The sequence below is a fragment of the Pygocentrus nattereri genome, chromosome 6, assembly GCF_015220715.1.
Source record: "Pygocentrus nattereri isolate fPygNat1 chromosome 6, fPygNat1.pri, whole genome shotgun sequence".
Taxonomy (NCBI): Eukaryota; Metazoa; Chordata; class Actinopteri; order Characiformes; family Serrasalmidae; genus Pygocentrus; species Pygocentrus nattereri.
In genome coordinates this window covers 44602836-44624298 of record NC_051216.1, presented here as the reverse complement: position 1 = coordinate 44624298, position 21463 = coordinate 44602836, and the positions used below count along the sequence as shown (strand labels likewise).

General features: G+C 44.8%; 1 protein-coding gene across 1 annotated transcript in view; it reads right to left on the bottom strand.

Annotated features, from left to right (window-relative positions):
* klf7b (Kruppel-like factor 7b) overlaps positions 1–21463 on the bottom strand; it is a 59942-nt gene that overhangs the window by 21483 nt on the left and 16996 nt on the right. Inside the window, exon 2 of the mRNA XM_017703027.2 lies at positions 5109–5715. Within this exon, the coding sequence (XP_017558516.1) occupies positions 5109–5715 (607 nt within the window). The remainder of the gene's footprint in view (positions 1–5108; positions 5716–21463) is intronic.

The window sequence follows — 21463 nt, the reverse complement described above, 5'->3', positions numbered from 1 at the left end:
CCAGCCTCAAGCTACCTTTCCTGGGGAGCAGATGCTAGGATCTGGCTGCAGGCCTCCAGGCCTGGAGGAGGAACCGGAGGGGTGTCGGAGGCACTGATTCAGATCCAGGGGTGGTAAGGATAATTGGGGTCTTAATGACGCTTAATGGGGAGTAATACCGCACTCAAAGTCAGCCAGCTGCCAGCGTCGTCGCTCCTCACCTCGTCCACCAATCTTCCTAACTAGACTAAAGTACCATTTAAAGTGAGATTCAAGCCGCTCGATCGGAAAAACGCACTTCTCCAAATTGCAGGCGACAGTACAGTAGAGGAATGGCCTGGCGTCTGTAGTGCTAGTGAAACGGCCTGAGGACTCTGATTCGCGCTGACTAATAAAGACGTGCAGTGACCAAAAAGCCTGTCTGGAAGGGATTAGCAATTAGATGACTTATTTTTTTCCATATGTTGAAGAAGGAATGGACGGAATTCTTGCATAGAATGACAATTGGGGCCAAATATGGAGGGGATAGCTTTCAGCCTTCGAAAGTCTTTTAAGGGTAAGTGGTGTATACTGCCAGTTTAAAGTTAGGACACACCTGATTGTGCGTATGCTAAAACGTTTGAAAGCTGTTTCAAAGTCAAATTTCGCTGCTGTCAGAACAAAACCTCGTAACTCCAAAATGGCAACTTTACAGGAGAAGTAAAAAACCTACTTTACTTTTAATGTAAGTCAATGGAACCAGACGTCTTTCCAAGTCATTTTACACGATTTCTTTTGGTCCATTCTTCATGAAATTTACAGGCAATGTAAAAAACAAAAAACAACAAAAATGGAGAAATTAAGTTAAATAAACTTTTTTGAAGCAAATAGTTTCCTTGTGAAATTTAGAGATGGTTAGATTTGGAACCACTGTTAAAACGTAATTTATGGAATGATTGTAATTATCAATGCCTGTCTGTTGCGTTGTGATGAGAAAGGGCAGCCCCATTTAGACCTATTCAGCCCTATTTAGGCCAATATTCCTGACTCTGGTACTTCTTTTTGAACTATTATGTAGGTTTGCTTCCAATTACGATTGTTAAATAGCAAAAAAGTAAAAAGGAAAACCAAGGTGTGTCCAAACTTTGGACTAATAGTGTATATGTTTAGAGACAGGAGTTTATTATACAGGATTACACACTGAATGCAACATATCGCTGTTGTCAGAACAAAAGTCATTTATCCATAAAAGGTCCATTTATCATTAAATTTACATAAAATGTAAAGAACAGCAAATTTCAAATTATCTCAAAAATCGAAAAAAAAAAAAAAAACAGTAAAAATTGAGATACAAGCTTTTGTCCTGACAACAATGACATATAAACAATGCAAAATATTTGGACGCAATTTTTTCACATCAAAACTACACACTGGACAAAGGTCATTTCCTATGTTGTTCGCACCATTAAACAATGGGAAGAATGTCTATGAAAAGATACATTTGGCCAAACTCTGACATTTTGCTGACTCCCTTTCTTTTTAGGAAAGAAAAGGAGCATGGAAATTTTTTCCACCTCATTTTTCGAGCTTTAACTCTAGTTGCTCCAATACGCTGATCTATCATCTATGCTAACACCAGAGACAACAGGGATTGGTCGAGTGAGTTCGTTTCACCTATGAAAGTTTGCGAAAAACCAGACGGAAGGCAAAAGAATGCCCTTGTCTGAAAAATCCCATTCAGTGTATTATGAGCTAACAGTGTGTTTCAGACGCGTTTATCGATGTCCGAATAAATCAATGTCAAGGTCTGAAACCACAGTGAGTCAACTTGAGATGCTGCGTTTACATGTTGATAGCAAACTGGATGTTCTTTTAAATTTCACCAGTGCCAACGGTCCATTCCGTCCTAACTTCTGCCATTGACTGCAGTGGAATAAAGATCAAGCGCTCCAGGTCTACATGAGTCAGGCAGCAGATTATTTCCGCTTTGCAACCAGCCAATAAACTCGCAGAAGAAAATGTGAACGTAATGTAAAACCCAAACTTCATGCCACAGCTTTTTGTTAAAAAAAAAAAAAATATTGTGCCACTTTACCTAAAAAACATGAACATAAATCATCTAGAAGATGAAGAATATTTAAATACTTCATTTCATTAAGCTTGTATTTCTTTCCAATGATGCTCCAAAAGTGTTTTGCTGCGCCTCGCGGTGATGCTGCTCACTTATATCTGCTACCTCTATCTACGAGTTTACATGCACTGAGAAATCTGATTACTGAGCTAAGGTCCAGCCTCTTTATCATATTTCGTAATCGGATTTCTAGACATTACTCCGATATTACTGCGATAATCTGATTATGATCGGATTATTGATGCATGTAAACATGCCATTGCTGAAGTCTGGGCGAACCTAGTACGATACGACAGAAAACAACGAGCACACAAAAGCCTCCTGACTTTTTCCACCTGACACTGCTAAAGCTGTCCTCTGATAATCATCAGTATTCATTGGTAACATTTGCGTGGCTTCACACCGCGAGGGATCGCGTACTGAGGCATGGAATAATGTTTTTTTCCAACTGCAACATGTAAACGCAGCATACGCTTCCATTACTTGTTAGCTACATTTACCTTGTAGCTCAACTAATGAAGCAAACTTCCGAGACAAAACATGTCTTGGCTGGTCGACTCCAGGGAAAAAGTCTAAATGCGATCTCTGGCTGAACCATGACTTGTTGCCACCAACACATGCGGAGGATGTCTGGGATGTCTGGGAAGCCCTCAAATTTGTGTCCTTGTTTATTTTGGTCAAGTGAACATTTCTCATTTTTCATATGATGCAAGGCGAGGTAAAAAAAGGCCAAGGTTTACATAATCCGCAGGAATACTGTGGATTTGCTGGTCTTCCAGTCATGGAAGCCTGTGATGATGAAACGAAATGTAAAGGATGACACAGCACGGACGACAAAGGCAAGCTGTGTGATGTAACTCCTACCACCCTTTCCTTTTCTTCCCTCTGTCCATGTTTCTCTTTGAGGATTATGGACAACAAAGGGAGAAGACCACACTTCCATTATTTTGACTAAACTGCTTGCACTTGTTCTTTCGCTCCTCAGAGAACAGCGCATGCAATAAACAGGCCATCGTTTTGACTGTCCTGCACAGGCACAGCGATAACAGGTCTGAGTGTCGTCTTCTGCTTTGTGCTTTTATTGGATTTGCTCGTCCTTGAGCTTCTCTGGTTTATGAAATCAGGGGTAAATAATATCCCCAACGTGTATTCTTATATCCACGCAAATGGGCGGAACAGGACAGGAACCCTCCCCTGCTCTGTCATTTGCAAAGTGGTGGGGCCGCAGGTGTGAGACAGCAAACGTTTCACACTGCACTCTGGGTAATTGGCCAGAGACCCCCCCCCCACAGCACCGCCTATTCCGTGCACCCTCTCCCTCCTTCTGTCATGGCCCTTTTTCTCCTCTCTCCCTCTTTTAGACAGGCAGGCTTGGACCTGCAACCACGGCAACTGCAACGCCAGCCAATTATAACTTGGGGAGGCACGGATGCATGATGGAGTCGCCTAGCAACCAGTCAGAGAGAGACAGCGAGCGAGAGACAGAGAGAGAAAGTAAGGGTGCAGTTGCAGTATGCAACGGAGGGACACTGCAGCACCAGCCAATTATCGTTCGCTTTAGATGAGAGTGATGTAGTTGCCTGGCAACTCAAACCTACAGAGGGGAGTGGGGGTGGGCCGCTGGACCCTTGGCTGGAGGACGAGTGCTGGTTGGATTGGCACGCTGTAGCCGTTAACTGGTGTCCAGAGCTGCAAATAATCAGCCTATTAGTGCCTTTCTTCTGTCCCTGATAACGGTTTCCTAGCAACTTACCCCCCCTTCCTAATCAACAGCCCCCCGCTGCACTCCCACCAGTGGCCTAGGTGCATATGCCACAGTTAATTACATTGCTTCAGTCAACTGGAGATCGAGAGAGTGAGCTACTATGATCTCTGAGGTTTGAATTTCAGCAGCGATCCAATTACAGGGTCTGCTTTTCTTGCTGTCTCGTGGTTTGTCCAGTGCATGTTGTTTTTCAGAACCACATCTAAGACCCCCTCTTCCCCTCGTATTGTAATCGAGTAGATAAATCGTTAACTTTGCATTGTAGCACTGTTGACAAAGCCAAGCAGGGCCTTCGCGATCTGCGAGTAAGCTCCCCTGGAGTAAGTCTTGCAGTAATCTTAATCTCTCTGTGTCAGTAATCTATTGAAATAATAACCGAAGAAAGAGGATTAAGCTAATTACATCACGGAATCCGGCTTGTAATGAATATATCGGGTGCTGAGCTAGCACGCAGCAGTGTGTCTTCAGGCTTTTTATTTTCTCTCTTTCTTTCCCCCCGTCATTACTTTTTTTGTCCCCACTCTCTCTCTCACTCTTCAAAAGCAAGAGTGCTGCCCGTGCACTAGCATCAGTGTGAGAGTGATCAGCATCGCTACTGCTCGCGGGAACCTGCCGAGTCAACAGCGGGCCTCGGGAGCCAGATTAGCTGCAGCGAGGCCATCATCACAGCAGGACTCAGGGCTACGATGGAGCCCCACTCACTCTCAGGGTTCAGCAAGAGGGCAGCAGCAGTGGCTCCAGAGGTGGACGTGGCTGAATTAACCAAGAAATGAGATTTAGTCCAGCCGCTTTATCAATCATCTTGCAATTACTGACCACGCTGACAGGTTTTGAATTGTGCTGCTTTTGGAGACTGAGGTGGGAGAAGACTGTAGTATTCTGAGCAGTGTTGCTAAGATACACCTTGTTGCATTAAATCTGTGAAGGCCTACACTGTTGTACACCTGACTTAGCACATATTTCTTCATTAACCAGGCCTGTCACTTGTAACCAGGGGGACGGAACTTGGCATTCCTAACAGAAGCCGGTAAAGCTGACCCAAACTCATGATTTACACTTAGCAGACACTACTATCCAGGGTAAGGTACAAAAGCAGGTGAACATTACTTTAGAAATCAAAAACTTTTATCGCTATAACAGTGGCATTTCTGCCTGGAAGGGGAATCAAACCTTAAATCTTTCGCATGCAGGGCAACTGTGTTATCTACTATGCTTTTTCAGCATTGTGTGATTCAAGAGAAAGGTCAGTCTCACCTGTGTGCGTCCTCTGGTGTGCCTTCAAGTGGGAGCTCTTTGTGTAAACCTTCCTGCAGCCATTGAACTGGCAACGATGGACCCTCTTCTTGTTCTCTGGAATGTCGCTGACCCCCACTGAACCCACGCCTCCCTCTCCATCACTCTGTGCACCCCGGCTAGGCGGTGAGGGTAGTGAGTGTGTCGCCACCAACTTAGCCGCACCCAAACCCACTTTCTTGGCCACCAGCTTGAGTGTGAGCGTGCCATCGGCTGTGGCGCTCAGAGTCTGCGTGGGCTTGACCAGGTGCCGACCCAGCTCGGGGGAGGAGGGCGGTGTGAGGGAGGTGACGGCACTCAGCTGTGCTGGGTTCACACCCCCTTCTTTTGCCCCTGCATCTGTGGGCTTTCCACTGGCTGGGGCGTGGAGGCTCTTGGGTAGGGAAACAAGCAGAGGCGGTGGCGGACTAGGCTCGTCAGCTAGGCCGGGCAGCAGTGGGTCCATCAGGTCCTCATCACTGTCCCTTTTCATGAATGCTGGCGTCAGGAGGCAGTCCAGTTCCTCATCGAAGAGGTCAGAGAACCTCTTGGGCTCTGTCTGAAGGTACCGCTCCAGCTCCAGACACGTCTGCAGGGAAGAGAAGGGGAGATGTGGTCAAACATAGGTAACTGTAGTAACCAGGGATGTAAATCTCTGACCTCACGATGATTCAAACGGTTAATGAAATCTCAAATTTCACCAAGATTTGATCTGTTTTGGTTGGATTTAAAATAAATGTTAAAGATACACTGAATACACAAATGTGAAATTTACACAGTAGAACATGGACAGGAAGTACAACACACCAAGCACTGCATTCTCACATTTCTACATTTGAAAATAACCAAACAGTTTTAGTTTGACCACATGAGCACATGCATTATTGAACATTGTCAAAATGGATTATAATGGTTTTGAACATTCCAGTATTGATTCACTTAAATTGCCTCTTTCAGATCGATGGATTATGATGCACTGATGCATTTTTACGCCCCTACACTCTAAAACAAAAGGTGCTACACAGGGGTTCTTTGAGTGGCATCACAGACTAGGTGTACCTAGTCCTGATCCTGCAGATCTACCACCCTGCAGAGTTACACTCCAGCCCTATTCTAACACACCTTATCCAAGTAATGAAGACTTTGAGGGGCTTCTGAATATTAGAGCCAAGGGTTTTGGATCTGTACTATCCAGTGGGATAGATCTCCAGGACCAAGAATGGGCATCCCTGCCATTGAGGAGCCAATTGTTCAAAGGATGATTCTTAAGTGAACCATTTTTGTAAATGAGATGTGTCAATATGAAGAACCCTTTTAAGAACGTTTACTTTACACTCAAATGTTATTCTCAAACACGGTTCCTTAGGGAACCAAAAGAGGTTCTTCTATGGCATCACTCTGTGAGACATTTACTTTGCAATTCCTGATGAGCTGGTGAAATAATCCAGTGATTCCCAGCTCTGGTACTATGTACCCGCTGTGTTGCACAGTTTTTTTTGTATTTTGTACCCCAGCACATCACATAATTATCAAACCCTCATGTGTTAGATCAGGTGATTTGGAGTAGAAGACTATTTAAACAGTGCAGGGCTGTGGGTCCACATGACTTGAGTTGAAAGACAGACTGTTTATAGGTGAGGAATTCTTATGCCACACTTGATTGTTTGCTTTGCATGAGCTCATTTTGGAAGGCAACATTAAACAAGACAAAAAAACCTTGGCTGGCTTTAAACCTGTTAGTTTGCTTTAAAGATAATATCTATTTGCCAATTGCCAAACAATTTGCTATCCTGCTTGTGGATGTGTGGGAGAGCAGCGAAAGCCAAGGCTGTAGGCTAGGCTGGACAGAGTCAATGGACATGTCGCGTAATAGTGTAAAGAAGCATCGGCAGCCACAGCTGAAGCTGCTGTAAAACCGCCTGGCACATTAACACCTTGCCTGTCAAACTAGCTTCTTGCGCCAGTGCAGTCGGCTTCACTGGAAGTGTCAACAAGCACACCTGCTGGAGAGAGGTCAGCGCAGTGAGTGATCGATCATTCGTGCGGGGTGACTTCTACCAAGCCGCGACTCACTCTGGGGGAGAAATAAAACATCCCAGGAATTTTCATTACTCTCACTAAGAGCGAGGGTGAGGTATTTACCCATGCAGGTTGTGCTTTTGTCGGATGGTCTGCTCGCTCCACGCTACTGCACTGGAAACGAGCTCCTTGCTTAAGAAAATAAACCTTTAGCCTTCCTTTGTGCAGGGAGGATTCATTAAAGTGAGAAATAACTGAGCGGAGAGAGAGCAAAGGAGGGAGAGAGAGAGTTAGAGAGAGCGAGAGCGTCTATGGCTCACTGACTGCCTACTCAGCAGTTTCTTTTCTAACGGTCTAACAATATTGTTCTCCAGTCACAGTGGCCAGTTTGGATATTAAAGCGTTCCCTTCCGCATGTTGCAGTAAAAGCACTTTGGCAGCGAGGTCGCAGGAGCGTTGTGGGCTGGAGAGAACCCTTCTGGCTCATTCCTTAATGTCGTCAGTGCAAATTACAGCAGTGACAACTCCATTCTCTTAACTTCAGATACATGACGGAACGCATCTACAGCTTAGGCTCACGTTTCCTATTCTCTTCTACGAGTAAATAAGGGGCCTTTGTAAATTTTCCCTGGCGTCTGCAGCATGCCGATAAGCTGCGCTTTTCATTTCGTAAAAAAAAAAAAGAAAATGTTTTTTTTTTTCCCCAATAGTGAAACATTTCCATATGAACATAAATCAAAGGGTTTTCTTCGAGGTGACTGTTTCAAACTAGTCCCACTGATAAGCACTGCTAAAATGTAATACATTGAAAAACGTCTTGCATTGCAGACAGGAACGCCTTTGGCTAGCCTCTTGTCCACACTATTGATAGGACTCAATATGTCTTTAAGTAACTAATTTTTGTAATGGAACATCAAACATGTTTGATTAAGAAAAAGACATCCTAAAGCGCTGAATCCCTCTTAAACACAGAATCTCTTGCGCAGCAGAAAAACGGCTATGGTGACTATTGAACTCGAATGTCTGTTAGGCTGGTTTAATTCAAATATAACCACAATATTTCTTCTGACATACAACATTTCAGGTTGGAGGGAGAGTCTGTGCTACACAAACTCTTTGTGCAAACTCATACTAGCCTTTCAGTTTGAGTCATTAATGTCTAATCGCCGTCAAAAAACAAGATAATGCTGATTTCTGCTAGCGCCTCTATGTGGTTTCTAATAGTATGGAAGCATTAAACTATCGCTGGTGCAACATTTTGACTGTTCTACATTAAACCTGGCTACCTGAAGCTTGTAAAAGATGTAGCCTCCAACAGATATTTACCTATATTATGCATTGTATGTAGCAGTTTTACCTCAAAGAGCCATAAAGAGAACTAACTGAAACATGGCTAGACTCTGGTATGCATTCACAATCAGCAAAGTATCTAGAACTTGCAGAAGACCTACAGTGACCTTCTTAAGAAATCGGTCCCACTGTTTCTTCCTAACTATCATGGCAGATAATACAATGTGTAAGGCCTTCAGTTCCCCTCTTGAAGTCCTCATCAATGGGAAAGTTAAATCAAATATTGTTATAGTATGACTACAACGTAGTATTACTACAATACATCCAGTTTTACTTGTACTTGAGTCAAAATACAACAAGAATGATGTAAAAATGTGCATGAATTACAGAAAAATGAACATAATTTTCAGTTCTGAGCCTTCTCTGTAGGCCTTGAAGGCCCTGAAGTGCAAATAACCTAAACCTGTAATGTCCATCACCCAGGCTAGGGTTTGCCATGTACTCGTCCAGCAATACACCCCCACTCTATTTCACAAGTAGGCTCTTTCTAACCATATAACCATCCTGCAAATCATCAAACCACACAGCGGTGTGCAGTGAAGCTCGCTCGTTTTGGGACGCCTGTACGAGGCTGTTTCAAACTACCTGGCAGGTGCATGAATTATCCATGCGAACTGAGGATAAGCAGTCTTTTATCTGTGTGTTACAGAGCGAGACGTTCTGCAGCAGACAGGAATTCTGTATTAGTGGAACTTTGCCTATGCATTTGCTAGATCCTTATTGTGCTTGCGGATGCTTCAAGGACGCAGGCGAGGCATCATTGATGAGAACACAGGGAGATGTGAATACTTGATACGGGAACAACTTCCTGTAACAAGCGATGCGGCCGAAAGACAAACCTGAGAACAGCATATATTTATCTGAGCAACTCTGAGATGGGGATACTTTACAAATGAGGCTGGAGGCCAAGCCAAATGAGCTCTGCTTGGATGCTTTATGGATACTTCTGGGCACTTTATATAGGTCTCATCTCTAACATGGGTACTTACTTTTAGATCAAGTTCTTTTAGTACTTCTTTAGTTACACATAGTGGTGTTCTGCACATTATATCATCTGTTACAGCACACATGTGCAATCCATTTACACATGTTAAAATCTCAGTGACGACTACCTAAATTTATATTGTGTGTTAATTTTAGGGCTGAAATTTTTAATTTGACAGACGCTCTAATGCAGAGCAACTCAATTTGAACATATCACAGAAGTAGGCATGGTTATGTTAGGAGTCTTGCCCAAGGATTCTTTTTGGTATAGCATAGAGTGCTTGCCTGGGCAGGGGCCTGAACTCAAGTCTCCAGTGTGGGGGGGCAGAGGTGTTACCCACTACACTATACCAAACAAAGCAGTCTGCCTTTCTTCTACAAATTCAGAGCATTTCAACCAATCAAACTTTTGCCTTATCTGGAAAAAACTGGTGTCAGAAGTAGGATGTGAACCTATCTCTCCATGAGGAGACCAGAAACCACTTCCTTAGGGAAGATACAGAATCTCGTCTCTGAAGCCTTAGCCCACTCGACCATTATGGCAACCGAACAATCAGTCTATTGGCTATTTTGTCTCATTTTTTCACCAAACATGTAACATTTTATGCTACAGCAGAAGCCATATCACCTTAAGTGCTTGTTGCAATCTGTGAGAAAGACCATATATGTTATATGAACACAGCAGACTATCATAAAGCACTTTTTGGGATTTCAGTTATGGCCAGTTCCACCTGCTAGCTATGGCACGATGCTACTAAGCTGGGAGTGAAAAAGCTTGCACATGCTTCCTCCTTTGCATCATTTCCAACTGCCCCTTAAGCATCACTGGACAGCCCAACGTGCTCAGAGAAGATGGTAAAGGCCAATTCTGTTACATCAGCTAACAGATGCTACCATTTGCTAGCATCACAATGACCAATGAGAGGAGAGGGGGAGCTGTCCTTCCTATCCAGAGAGAGATAGGTCACTTCCAGCCATGGATGGCTGTGGCAACACCTGGGATTGAAGTTACAAGGGCGACACTTAGATGGTTGCGTCAAAACCCAGGTTTTTGAACTCATTGTAAGCTTTAAGTCATCTATCTATCTATCTATCTATCTATCTATCTATCTATCTATCTATCTATCTATCTATCTATCTACCTGTCTGTCCATCCATCCATCCATCCATCCAACCATCCATCCATCCATCCCCCCGTCCATCCATCCATCCATCCATCCATCCATCCATCCGCCCGCCCGCCCGCCCGCCCGTCCGTCCGTCCATCCATCCATCCATCCATCCATCCATCCATCCATCCATCCATCCATCCATCTATCTATCTATCTATCTATCTATCCATCCATCCATCTATCTATCTATCTATCTGTGTGCACTCGCTGCTCGTCTTTGGCCGGACTGATGCTAAAAGCATGCCCCTTGACTCTCTGCATCTAGCTGAGCAGCATCAATAATAGATGTGGACCCAGGGGGTTCATACGTGGCTCTAAAAAGCGATGTCAGACAAAGGGAGAAATAGAGAGAGGAACGAGAGAGAGCATCGCAAAACTGTTATTAGCGAATGCGGCTCGGGTCCAAAACTAGACACAAAGGGAAAATTACCGCCAATCTCCGAGTCAGTTCCTCTCTCTGTCTCCGCTCCCTGCGTGGATAATAAAGTCAGAACATTATCTAAACTAATGCGTTCATATCTCTGCCTGCATCTCGCAAAACTGTGGGATTTTTTTCTCTTCCCTCCCTCACCCCCTCTATTTTTGGGTTGAAACTATGATTTTTTTTCCCACATACAAATAGATTTTAATTAAAGCGCTTTGGCTTTCATCAGATGCTGTTTGAAGCTCTACCTCGCGATGAAAAAATGATCTTTCTCTCTCCTGCTCACTCTCTCGCTCTCTCTCCCTACACAGCATGCGTTGATGACTAATTAGCCACTCAAACGACCCAGCAAAGAGAGGCTCTTTATTCAGCTAATTTGCTGATGGGAAGCCTTAAGCGTGTGTATGCTCGCATTGCCTACGTGTTTGCGTGGGTAAAACGGAAGAGTAACTAACAGCTACCCCCCCCCCCATTTTCCATTGCTATGAAAAATAAACCCCCTTTTGCATTTTTTGGGGGGTTTGTACTGTGCACTCTAAGAAGGCTTCCCCAGGGCACAACAAGCCAGCACCCGGCTCCAGCAATTCTGCATGGAAAATGGTGTACGCTACGGACGTTTTCAATGAGCCGGGAGGAAATCTGCCATCTTTCGCCCTTCCCCTGCAGCGCCAATAACAATAACCCACGGTGCCGTCCATCCGCTACAGCCATTATCACTCATACTCTGTGCAGATCATAACCATCCCGCTGTAAAATTGGGACTCTGTCCTTGATTCATCTTGGAGAAGGATTTTTCCCTTGTTTGCACAAGAGCGCAGAGCTACTTCTTCTCCATTCACTACATTTGGGGTGATATATGTGTGTTTTTTTGGCCGAGGAGCCTGTAGTGGCTGCTGCCGCTGCACCATTAGCTCCGTAACGACACCACAATTACAGAGGAACCCTGGGAGAGCCATTGTGCCAAGTGGCAGGAGCCTACCATGAACTGCAGGAAGCATTTCAAATCTCTACTGCCCATACGGGCCTCCCCCGCAGGTCCTATCCCATCTCATCCCATCCATACAGAGAGAGAGAGAGAGACAGAGAGAGAGAGAGAGACATGCTCCCAGTCAGAGGTAGATCCTATCTGTCTCAATGACATTTAAACCGTCATCACAGCAGGATGAACATCAGAGTCATCTGAGGCCCACACCGTCACGGATTGGATTTCACGGATTTGCTCGCCTTTTCAGCTCTCGGTCCACACCCTAGGCCCAGTCCCCTCTCTTCCAGGGCCCAGAGACCAAGACTGGTACTTTTGGCCTGCTGTTCGGAGTGTGGCAGTGAGTAATGCTATGGAGGCGGACAGGGGGGCTACTGAGTCTTAGACAACAGCTGACACACACTGAGACCTGAGCTTCCTCACTCCATCCACTGTCATCTGCCCATCCCCCTCCACGTCCAAGCCCCAGGGCTCCTGACATTTAGAGGATACAGTTACAGCATGAGGCAGAGCACACTTTGTGATTTACTGTGTGCTTCTGTGTGTGTGTCTGCGTGAGAAAGTGTGTGCGTATTTATTTTGGCCAGTGTGTGCGCTTTTTGGTGCGCCAATTGAAAAGTGGTCATAAAACCAATGAACTGGAGTTTCTAACAGGCTGGATTTCCTAACAAAAGGCCCAACAAAAGCATGAAAAAGCACCTCAATAAAACGGTTAATGGACAATAAATAGAAAGGCACTTATGTGAAAAGTCAACAAGCACCAGCTCGGTACAATGCTCAGTGGCCAGAGCAGATTCCCTTTGATCTTGCTCACGATTCCTCCCATCAAAGCAAAGCCTTCGAAATGAAAGACTCCCTCTATCAGAATTGTTCTCACAAAGGGGATTTCACCATCTTTTTGCGGGGTGGGAGACATGCTCACTGATGATCCAATCTTTTTCCATGAGCCGTCACTCTAGTTAAACTGCAACATGTGAACAACAAATGGCTCAGGGAGCCCACAGCCGCTCTCAGTGGCCCCCGGAAACGCATGTGCAGTTCACATATAAGTACAAACAAGCCAGGCTAACGTCTGAACAAACCTCATCTAGGGATGTCTTAATTAAGTTTTTTGTGCCTGATCTTGATCCAACTTATTTGATGTCAAGCATTTGCTGATACCAAGTCCTAGTGTTGCTATTTTTTATTGTTAAATTTTGTAAAGTCTAATCTTTTCACTTTAAAATAGGCCTCAACCTTCGTACACCTCACTGCCGTAAGTTATAACGCCTGCAAGTGGATGATGTCCAATTACGTCAACTAAAACAGTGGCACAAATCACGTGCAGTGGGGTGTGTTAGCCTAAACAAGGATCAAGTTAGGTTTGGGCTTAAAATAGCCCACACTGACCCACTGAAACAAGCCTTGATCGGTGCTGACACCAGCCTTTCAAAATTGACATCCCTAACCTGAACACTTAAGAGTAATCCTAAGGCAACTCTATTCAGCAACCTCTGTGGACAGCAGTTTGGACGCTCTGCCGCAGCCTCCAGCCCCATGGCCCCCTTCTATGAAATTTTAATCAGTGGCCTATGATGGAGTGAGTCCACTCAGACTCTCCCGCTGTGTAATAGCCCTCCTCTCTGCCTGGCTCTGCACCTGTGTCACCCCCCCACCTCCTCCTGCCTGTCCGTACAGTAGTCCTACTCTCACCCACCCTTTTATGGCCCAACAATGGACACACACACACACACACACACACACACACACACACACACACACACACACACACACACACACAATAGAACAGCAAGGCAATTGGCACCCGGTTACTATCCACACTCTCTTTTCTACCCCACTCCAGCCTCCACATGCTCAGCCTAATAACCATGGGTTATAAAACAAATGAATGGAGGAGACCCATGTGGAAGAAAAATGCTAACAGCTGTTAGCAAGGACAGGACAGATATGCACTTTTAATTTGGACGGATAATTTAATCCCGTTTCCTTTGGCCCTTGGCCACGAGGCAAGGCTGCCACACACACAAAGTCACTGGGTCTTTTGTCAAGTCTCGGGTCTTGCCCTCTGACAAGTGGCATTTGTCCAAACAGAGAGAGGAAAAAAACAGAGGCCATGAATCATTTCTTTGCAGAGCATTTAAACGAAGCAACACAAGATGCTTCCAGCAATCGGATTCATTGCTCCAGTCACAAGTCATGTTTCTAAAAATTTGTAAAAATGTATAGTTAATGTCAGCTGAAAATACTGCCTTGTTCTATTAGACTTTCCTGGGTGATGTGGTAATAACTGCCTGACACAGATCTCTTTAAAAAAAGCTGAGATGTGTAATCTGGAAATGGGCAAATTCTCAGTGGTAAATTGCAAACACTGATTGTTAATGCAAGAGAAAGTGCTCCATTCAAAAAGCACATCAAATCCCACCTCTGACATCAATACAGCATGTATGAATGGCTTAGTACAAAATCTCGACTGCATAGCTGGAAGTTTACACCACCAAGATTGTGGAGAAGAGAAATAAAAGGCCAATTGCTCACAAAGGACAGATCCCTATTAGCAAGTTGGCTGGCCCAGACACACAGTGACTGATGGGCGACTACAGACAGCCCTCAGGCCGTCCCTGTCCTGTTGCCTCGGCATCCTCTGCGCCAGATTTTTCAGAGCGCCTCTCCACAAGCGGAAACTCTGCACCTGATTTCTCCGAGGGGGGAAAAAGAGGCTGTACGCAGTTCCAGTCCTGCATTTACATACGTGTTTCATTATTGTTGCGGTTGCCTGGTTACCGGGTGATAGTTAAATCCCTTGTGTCTATCTGCAAAAGCAACTCCTACAGCTTATGAGCCAGGCAGCCGACACACACTGAAAACCAAATTTCAGGGGGCTTACATAGCCAAAGAATGTGACCTTGAAATGTCCATAGACTTGTAATCAAGGGCTTGGAAATGTATAACATCACTAAATTCATACATGAGGACAGGACAGTGAAACCACTATTTACAGACATTCACTTGGAACATCGTACTTAAATATAGAGGTATATATTTTTATCTCTACCCAAAACATCTTTTAAATAATTAACTGCTGTATCTTCAGGATGTTGCAAGTGTGCTTTTTTCAGTATCGAGCATGGACAACAGTGTAACCATGATCCTTGGCTCTGCAGAAAGCAGAGAATCAATACACAACATGCAAGGCCGAGTTTCCTACGTGTTCTCAAAATGTTTTTTTTCTTTCCCCTGTATGAAATGCTGTCTGGCTGCCAAACCTGAGTGAGAGTGTCTGAGTCGTGTGTTATGTAATGACTAACACACTTAATATGAAGATGCTGGCTGCAAGTTAAACCATGTCAGGAGAACCTGCACACCCAATTTGACCTTGGTCAAATATGTACTTAGAGTAATTGAATCACTGGCCCAACACCAAAGCCCGACGAGAAGGTGCCTTTTTCCTTTGAGATAAATTTCTGTGACGGTCAATCTGAAATAACTGGATGAGTCAAACTAACAATGTAGGAAACTAAACGTAGACTCTACCTCACAGAAGTTCAGCTGATTTTCCAGTCAAGCAAGGAAACCAGCCATTTGGAGCCAGTGGGCCACTTTGTAAACGGATTAAGGTCCTACGCCATGTTCTAATTCGCCTCATCAGTCTTGTAGTCAGACATTAAACTGCCTTTAACAAAATCTTTGATAGTTTAATGCCAATTAAGATAATGTGCTGTCATTTTGCCGATGTTCTTTTGCGCATCTCACAGTTTTTTTCTATGTGCCTGATTGTAGCTTTGTTCCCAGCTGTTCACAACGGATTGAGACTTCACCGAGAAATGTAGCAACACCTCCTCGAGGCAGGGCTGATGTGAAAGTTACTTAGACAGGCAAGTACCCCAGAAACACAGAGTAAACATGATCCTCCTAAATGCTTTCCATGAAAGGCTAAGCCTGGCTTTGGGTCTAAGATTATTGTAAACTAGACACACTCATTACTGTGTATCAATATTTACCCTCTTCCACAAAGCTAATTACATGTTCATTGCGTAACACGATTTGCCGGTTTACGACAAATTCATTATTCTGTCGTTCGGCACGAAGCCTCCGTTTCCTTTTGTGTCGCTAAAAATTGTGTCTAAAGCTGTGCCGTGAGATTGGGCCTCTCTGGCACTGCAGCAGCTGAACTGTAGCTCTCTCTTCCTCTTCCTCTCCGTGTCTCTGGCTGGCGAGTGCAGGCCAGCTCCTCTGGGATAGGAGAGGAAACAGACAGATAGAGCTTCGGCCAGAGATGAGCACAACAGCCCCTGCAGCTGTTTCCATGGCAGCCGTATTGTTGGGTTTCAAAATTTCGAAAAGATCTGAGAAGTGCGTTGGATCTGGTCTTTTGTTTGTACAAAACTAACTTTTTTCCCCTATTGGTTTTCTTTGCCACAAGCACAAACCGCATATAGTTCAAGAGGCAGCCATAGAACATCTTACAAACTTCTAAAGCAAAAGCAATACAATCATCATACCTTTCCAACCACAGAGCGGTTTCTTGGGGAGTACCCAAGCCGTGCACAGCTGTTTTCTGCTGTTAGTGAAATCTGAACAAACCTCAGGACCCTCTAAGTTACCACTACTCCCTCCATCCTGTTTCCATTATCAACTGACAACCAAAACTGTGGGACTACACACTCACTTAGCTACCAGTATTTCACTTACACCTTAAATGCAAGAGACAGTGGACGGTTATTTCATTCAGTTACATAATAGAGAGTGTCAGTTTAAGACTCCCTCAAGATTATGGATGGGCACCATCAAGCAATCTGCGGCAAAAGAGCAATTTCTTTAGAAAGCATCCTTTGTCAGAGCCTTTTGCCTTGAAAGGAAGTGAGGAAATGGGAAAACATTCATTAGACGGAGGTGCAGAAGTTGTGCATGAGCTGATCCATGTTGACAGCCCTTGGCAGAACATTAGGGCCCCCATTCAGGTTCATGACATAACAGAGACAGGTTTATTATGACGGGAGTTCTCCTGAGGCTGGCCACCTAAGGAGAAGAAAACACCTCGCATCAGCTCTAAAGCACTCACACACTGGCCAAAGACATCATCCTCTCTTCATAAACAACTCTAGAAGGGCTTCATTAAGCTTTATTTCTCTATAGACACACGACCCATTTCTGTACATATGTTTGGCGGACGTACATGTAATGAGCAACAGCGCAATGTTGACCGCACCTGGTAATTAGCTGATGTTACCTGGACTGCACACCCTTGGTGGTAGGGATTGTAGTAAGGGGTAGTAAGGGGTCCTCGTTTAAGGAACAGAGAAATGACCTTGGAAGGAAATAACACTTCTGACTGCACCATTTGCACTAAAGCTTATGCACAGTATAGACCTGAGCACTAGTCATTTGCTCCCCAATGGAGTCATGCACCATAATAACCCTGTCATAACCTTATTTTTACAGCATAGAGTCAATAGTTTGATGTGCGACTGCATTCTAGTTAGAGGCCAGTAGTCGGTCAGTAGAGCAGCTGCTTACAGGCTTGGAGCAGACGAGTCAATGATCCTAGATACTTTCAATCTAGCATGCCCTTATGGGTCAGTGTCCCTATCTGGACAGAGTTGGCAATCCTGATCACTGTTATGGCTTATTTAAACTTATCTGAAGTGGGGAGCTATTCTAAGGGACACCTTTGTTTATTTGGCACCACCACTGGAGGGCTGTGTCTGCCAACCCCACCATCTGTATCCAGATACACAAGGAGACTTTAAGCTTGACATTGTGCAGCTGCAGCTAATGAATACATCCATTTAAAGGAGGAGGAGGCAGACCCTGTGCCAATCAGCCTTTGGGTGCACTAGTGTGTGGTCACTGAGTGCTATTTATGCGTAGACCAACACTGGTTTAGCTCTCAGAATGATGCCAAATGTGTACAGCAGAGGTCACAGAGGGGACAAAAGGGCTGTGAGAGAAGAGAAAAGACACAAACCCCCCCCCCCCCCCCCACAGTCATTTTCTTTATCAGCAAATGTTTGTAGAAGAGACAATACCCCCTTGATCGACTCCCAAACCAACACAGGTCCCATTAACCCTCACCCTAAATCCAGTCAAACACTCTTGACTTTGGGAGGGGGGACAAGGCCACAGATGAACTTGTTTTTGGGAAAAGGGACAGAGATTTTCCTGTGTGCGCTTCTGCCTTTGAGGCAACAGTGGAGGATTTAAGAGATAAATAAACACCATTCAGGCATATACACTAGCTCAAACATTTGAATGCTTCTCAGAAACCATTCAAATATAACCAGCTTTTGTTTGTGATCAAATTCCACCCTTTTGGCTTGCAAAGAATTAGCATAATGACTTGTGAATGCAAGTAATGAATAAATGAAATAAAACAGTTTAAGAAACTGGTGGAATAATGGCCGAGGAAAGTGTGACAAATTGCCAGCAGTGAGTTATAAATGCAAATTCAACTCCATGCCCAGAAAGTGGAGCGGGATGCAGTGGGCAAAGAGCAAAGAAAAGGAGGAGGTTCAATTGACGGCAAGGACATGCCAAATGTGGGGTAATCCCACCAACAAAAGCAGTGAGACAGCGGCTGGTGAGAGCCGGGCTGAGCTCTAGAGAAGGGATCCCTGTCTTCCCTTAACTGGATTTGGGGAACGAGCTGCTGTTTATCTGTGTACGGGTCGACTAATGGCTGCCGGCTGGCGGCACTGGGGTAATCTAATCAGGATACAGCGATTTACATTAAATCGCTCAAGCGGGATTATTCCCCGTCACAAGCCGATTGAAAGGGGACACTTTTAAATGGGGTTAACAGCTTGTTATAAGATTGGGGAGACTAAGTGAGGGATACTGGTGTGTGAGTGTGTTCTGAGTGAGGGGGGAGTCCTATTGTGCCACACTATGGGCTAATCTTCATTACACAATGCCAAGAGATTGGTGCTCAGGCGGTGGATACAACACCAGAAGACAAAAGGGAACAAGAGGGGAGAATGTGGGGAGACAAAGGGAGATGGGCAACAAAGAGAGTTGGAGGCGGGGGCTGACAGTGGGGCTTTTTGTCTAATAAGATGGATGGTCCTCTGGGCCTTGTGTGGAGAGCTCTAGTTACATACACAGGGGTATAGGCAAGTGATCTGACTATCAGGCCAAGTTCTTTGAGGGAGTCCGTGTCAGCTGAACAGAATTGTTATAAGGTCTAGCGTAAGTCCTGAGAGACATCTGTAACAGACAGAGAGTGGAAGGCCCCTAAAGTACCCAGCAAATATGTGGGGTATTATAAAAGAACCCAACTCAAGCAGAATCTGTTATTTCAAATGAATCGTGGCCTATAAATTCCTGCACAAGGCTTTTTAATCTAAAAGTGTGGGGGCCAAACTCCGGTCCTGGACAGTCCAGCACAGTTCAGACACACTTAGTCATTAAATGGTTAGTTGAATCACTTATATTTGAGCAGAGAAATCACCAAACTGTGCTAGAGTCCAGCCTTCCAGGACTGTGAGACCCCCGATTTAAGTGTAAAATCTTAGTTGACCTCTCAGCAGACAAAACTATGTCACCAAGAAAGTTGTGACCACTTTCTTTCTCTGGGTTTTTTAATGTAACCATTACTGAACCAAATCTGTCTATTTGATTCATCCATTTGCAAGCCCTTACATTTAAGACTGCAGATCCAAATTCTCTTTCTCCCTTCCTCTTTCAGTGGTTCTGGGCTTTTGTCCAAAGCACACATCGGCACTTTTACATTATGAGCGGGAAGCCACATGGAGAGAGGCTAAAATTACCGAACGACGAAGGCGAGGTGGTAGAGTTACCTTGTTCTGAGTTATGTCAGAGCAATGTGCCCTGTCAGCTCAGGTCACCACGTCTCTCCATTTTTGCCTGTCCTATGAAGCCCTCTCAAAAGTGCCCTCTACTTCTTACCAGTCAGGAATTCCTGCTTCCCCTTCCTTACCAAAAGCATGAGGCCTGTAAGTTGTAAATCCACAGGGACTGCATATCCAACAATGAAGCAGCAAGGGAGAACTGAAGGGATCAGTCTTACTCACCATCTACTTCTCAGCTTTTATACAATTCTGTACAGCTCTATGTTAACCACAAGGATGAAAGAGGACAATAAAGTTCTCTGTTAATGCATTTCCTGAGATGATTTCACCCTGCGCAATGTGTGAAGCCCTAAAAATTGCAATCGCACTTGCGCTAAATATAACTCTGGGTGATCCTTTGTACCCAACCCACAGGATGTGACCAGCCGAGAGAGTGTGACAGCAGTGACTTAGATGCCCTAGAGGAAAGGAAGCACATTCCATACATGTGAGCTTGCTTCCTGTCCCATCCAACCAAGAAAGTGATTCAGTCTAGCCTGGCCTGCAGGAAACAGGGCAGGAAATTGCACAGGTAGGACACAGGCATCCGTGCCTGACTGTCGATACTACATCTGTGCCTTGACTCAAAGCTTAGAAAACAAGTTATGCAATGCTACTTGGACTCCATGCATGCAATCCTCCATGCATTGCAATGCATTGCAATCCTACTGATAAGAACAATCACACACAAAAGACTCTGCCTGGCACATTCCAGGCTAGGGTCACTGTGGACCAGTGTGGGCATGCTACCCAAGGTAGGAGGAGGGGGGCATAGAGGGCTACGTCATCCCATCCAATCTCTGTTCAAGACTCCGGATAAGCCAGCAGTGATGGACAAAGGCAGTTAAGATAACAAGAATTCAAACCCCCCCCCCCGTCCCTCCCATGTTCGGGCCCTCATCCAATGCAGCAGCACTGCCGCCAAAAGCCTTTGTGCCATAGGGATTTTTCATGCTCGAAAGGCTCCAAAACAAAACGAAGAACGCCGATTTTGCAAAGCCGCTTAAAAAAATTAAACAACTTGCGCGAGCCCCCTTTCAAGGGCTCACCTCCAAGAGATAGGAGAGGGCTGGTGGGTTCTGTTTTGCGTGATAACCGCACGCAATGCTGGTCCAACCCAATTTCTCAGTACCAGGTCAGGCAACCCAGTTAATTGCCGATGCTCACTTAAGAACACGTAAATGGCTTTTTCATCCCTGACTCTGTCCTCTTTATAATTATCTTGCAGAGTGGTAATTACAAAGAGCGAGCTCAGCCAGTATTTTATGGGACAACAAACTCCTTTGCTTTTTCCCGGGCTCTATTTTCCCCCTTGTGCTTACGTCAAATAATGGATAAACATGGGCACTTTGGGATAAATTAAGCCTTGAAAGCCTGGCACCGGGGCTATTTACAAAAAAAGGGGAAAAAAATCGCTTGCTGTTAGATGATTTGGTGAAATATTAGCAGGAGGGATGAGGCTGTTGTCTATCATAGAGAGAATTGGAGTGCATAATTGTGTTTTGATAGTAAAATGAAACAGCAAAGGCAATTTCACAGAATGCTCTCCAGCTCAGATT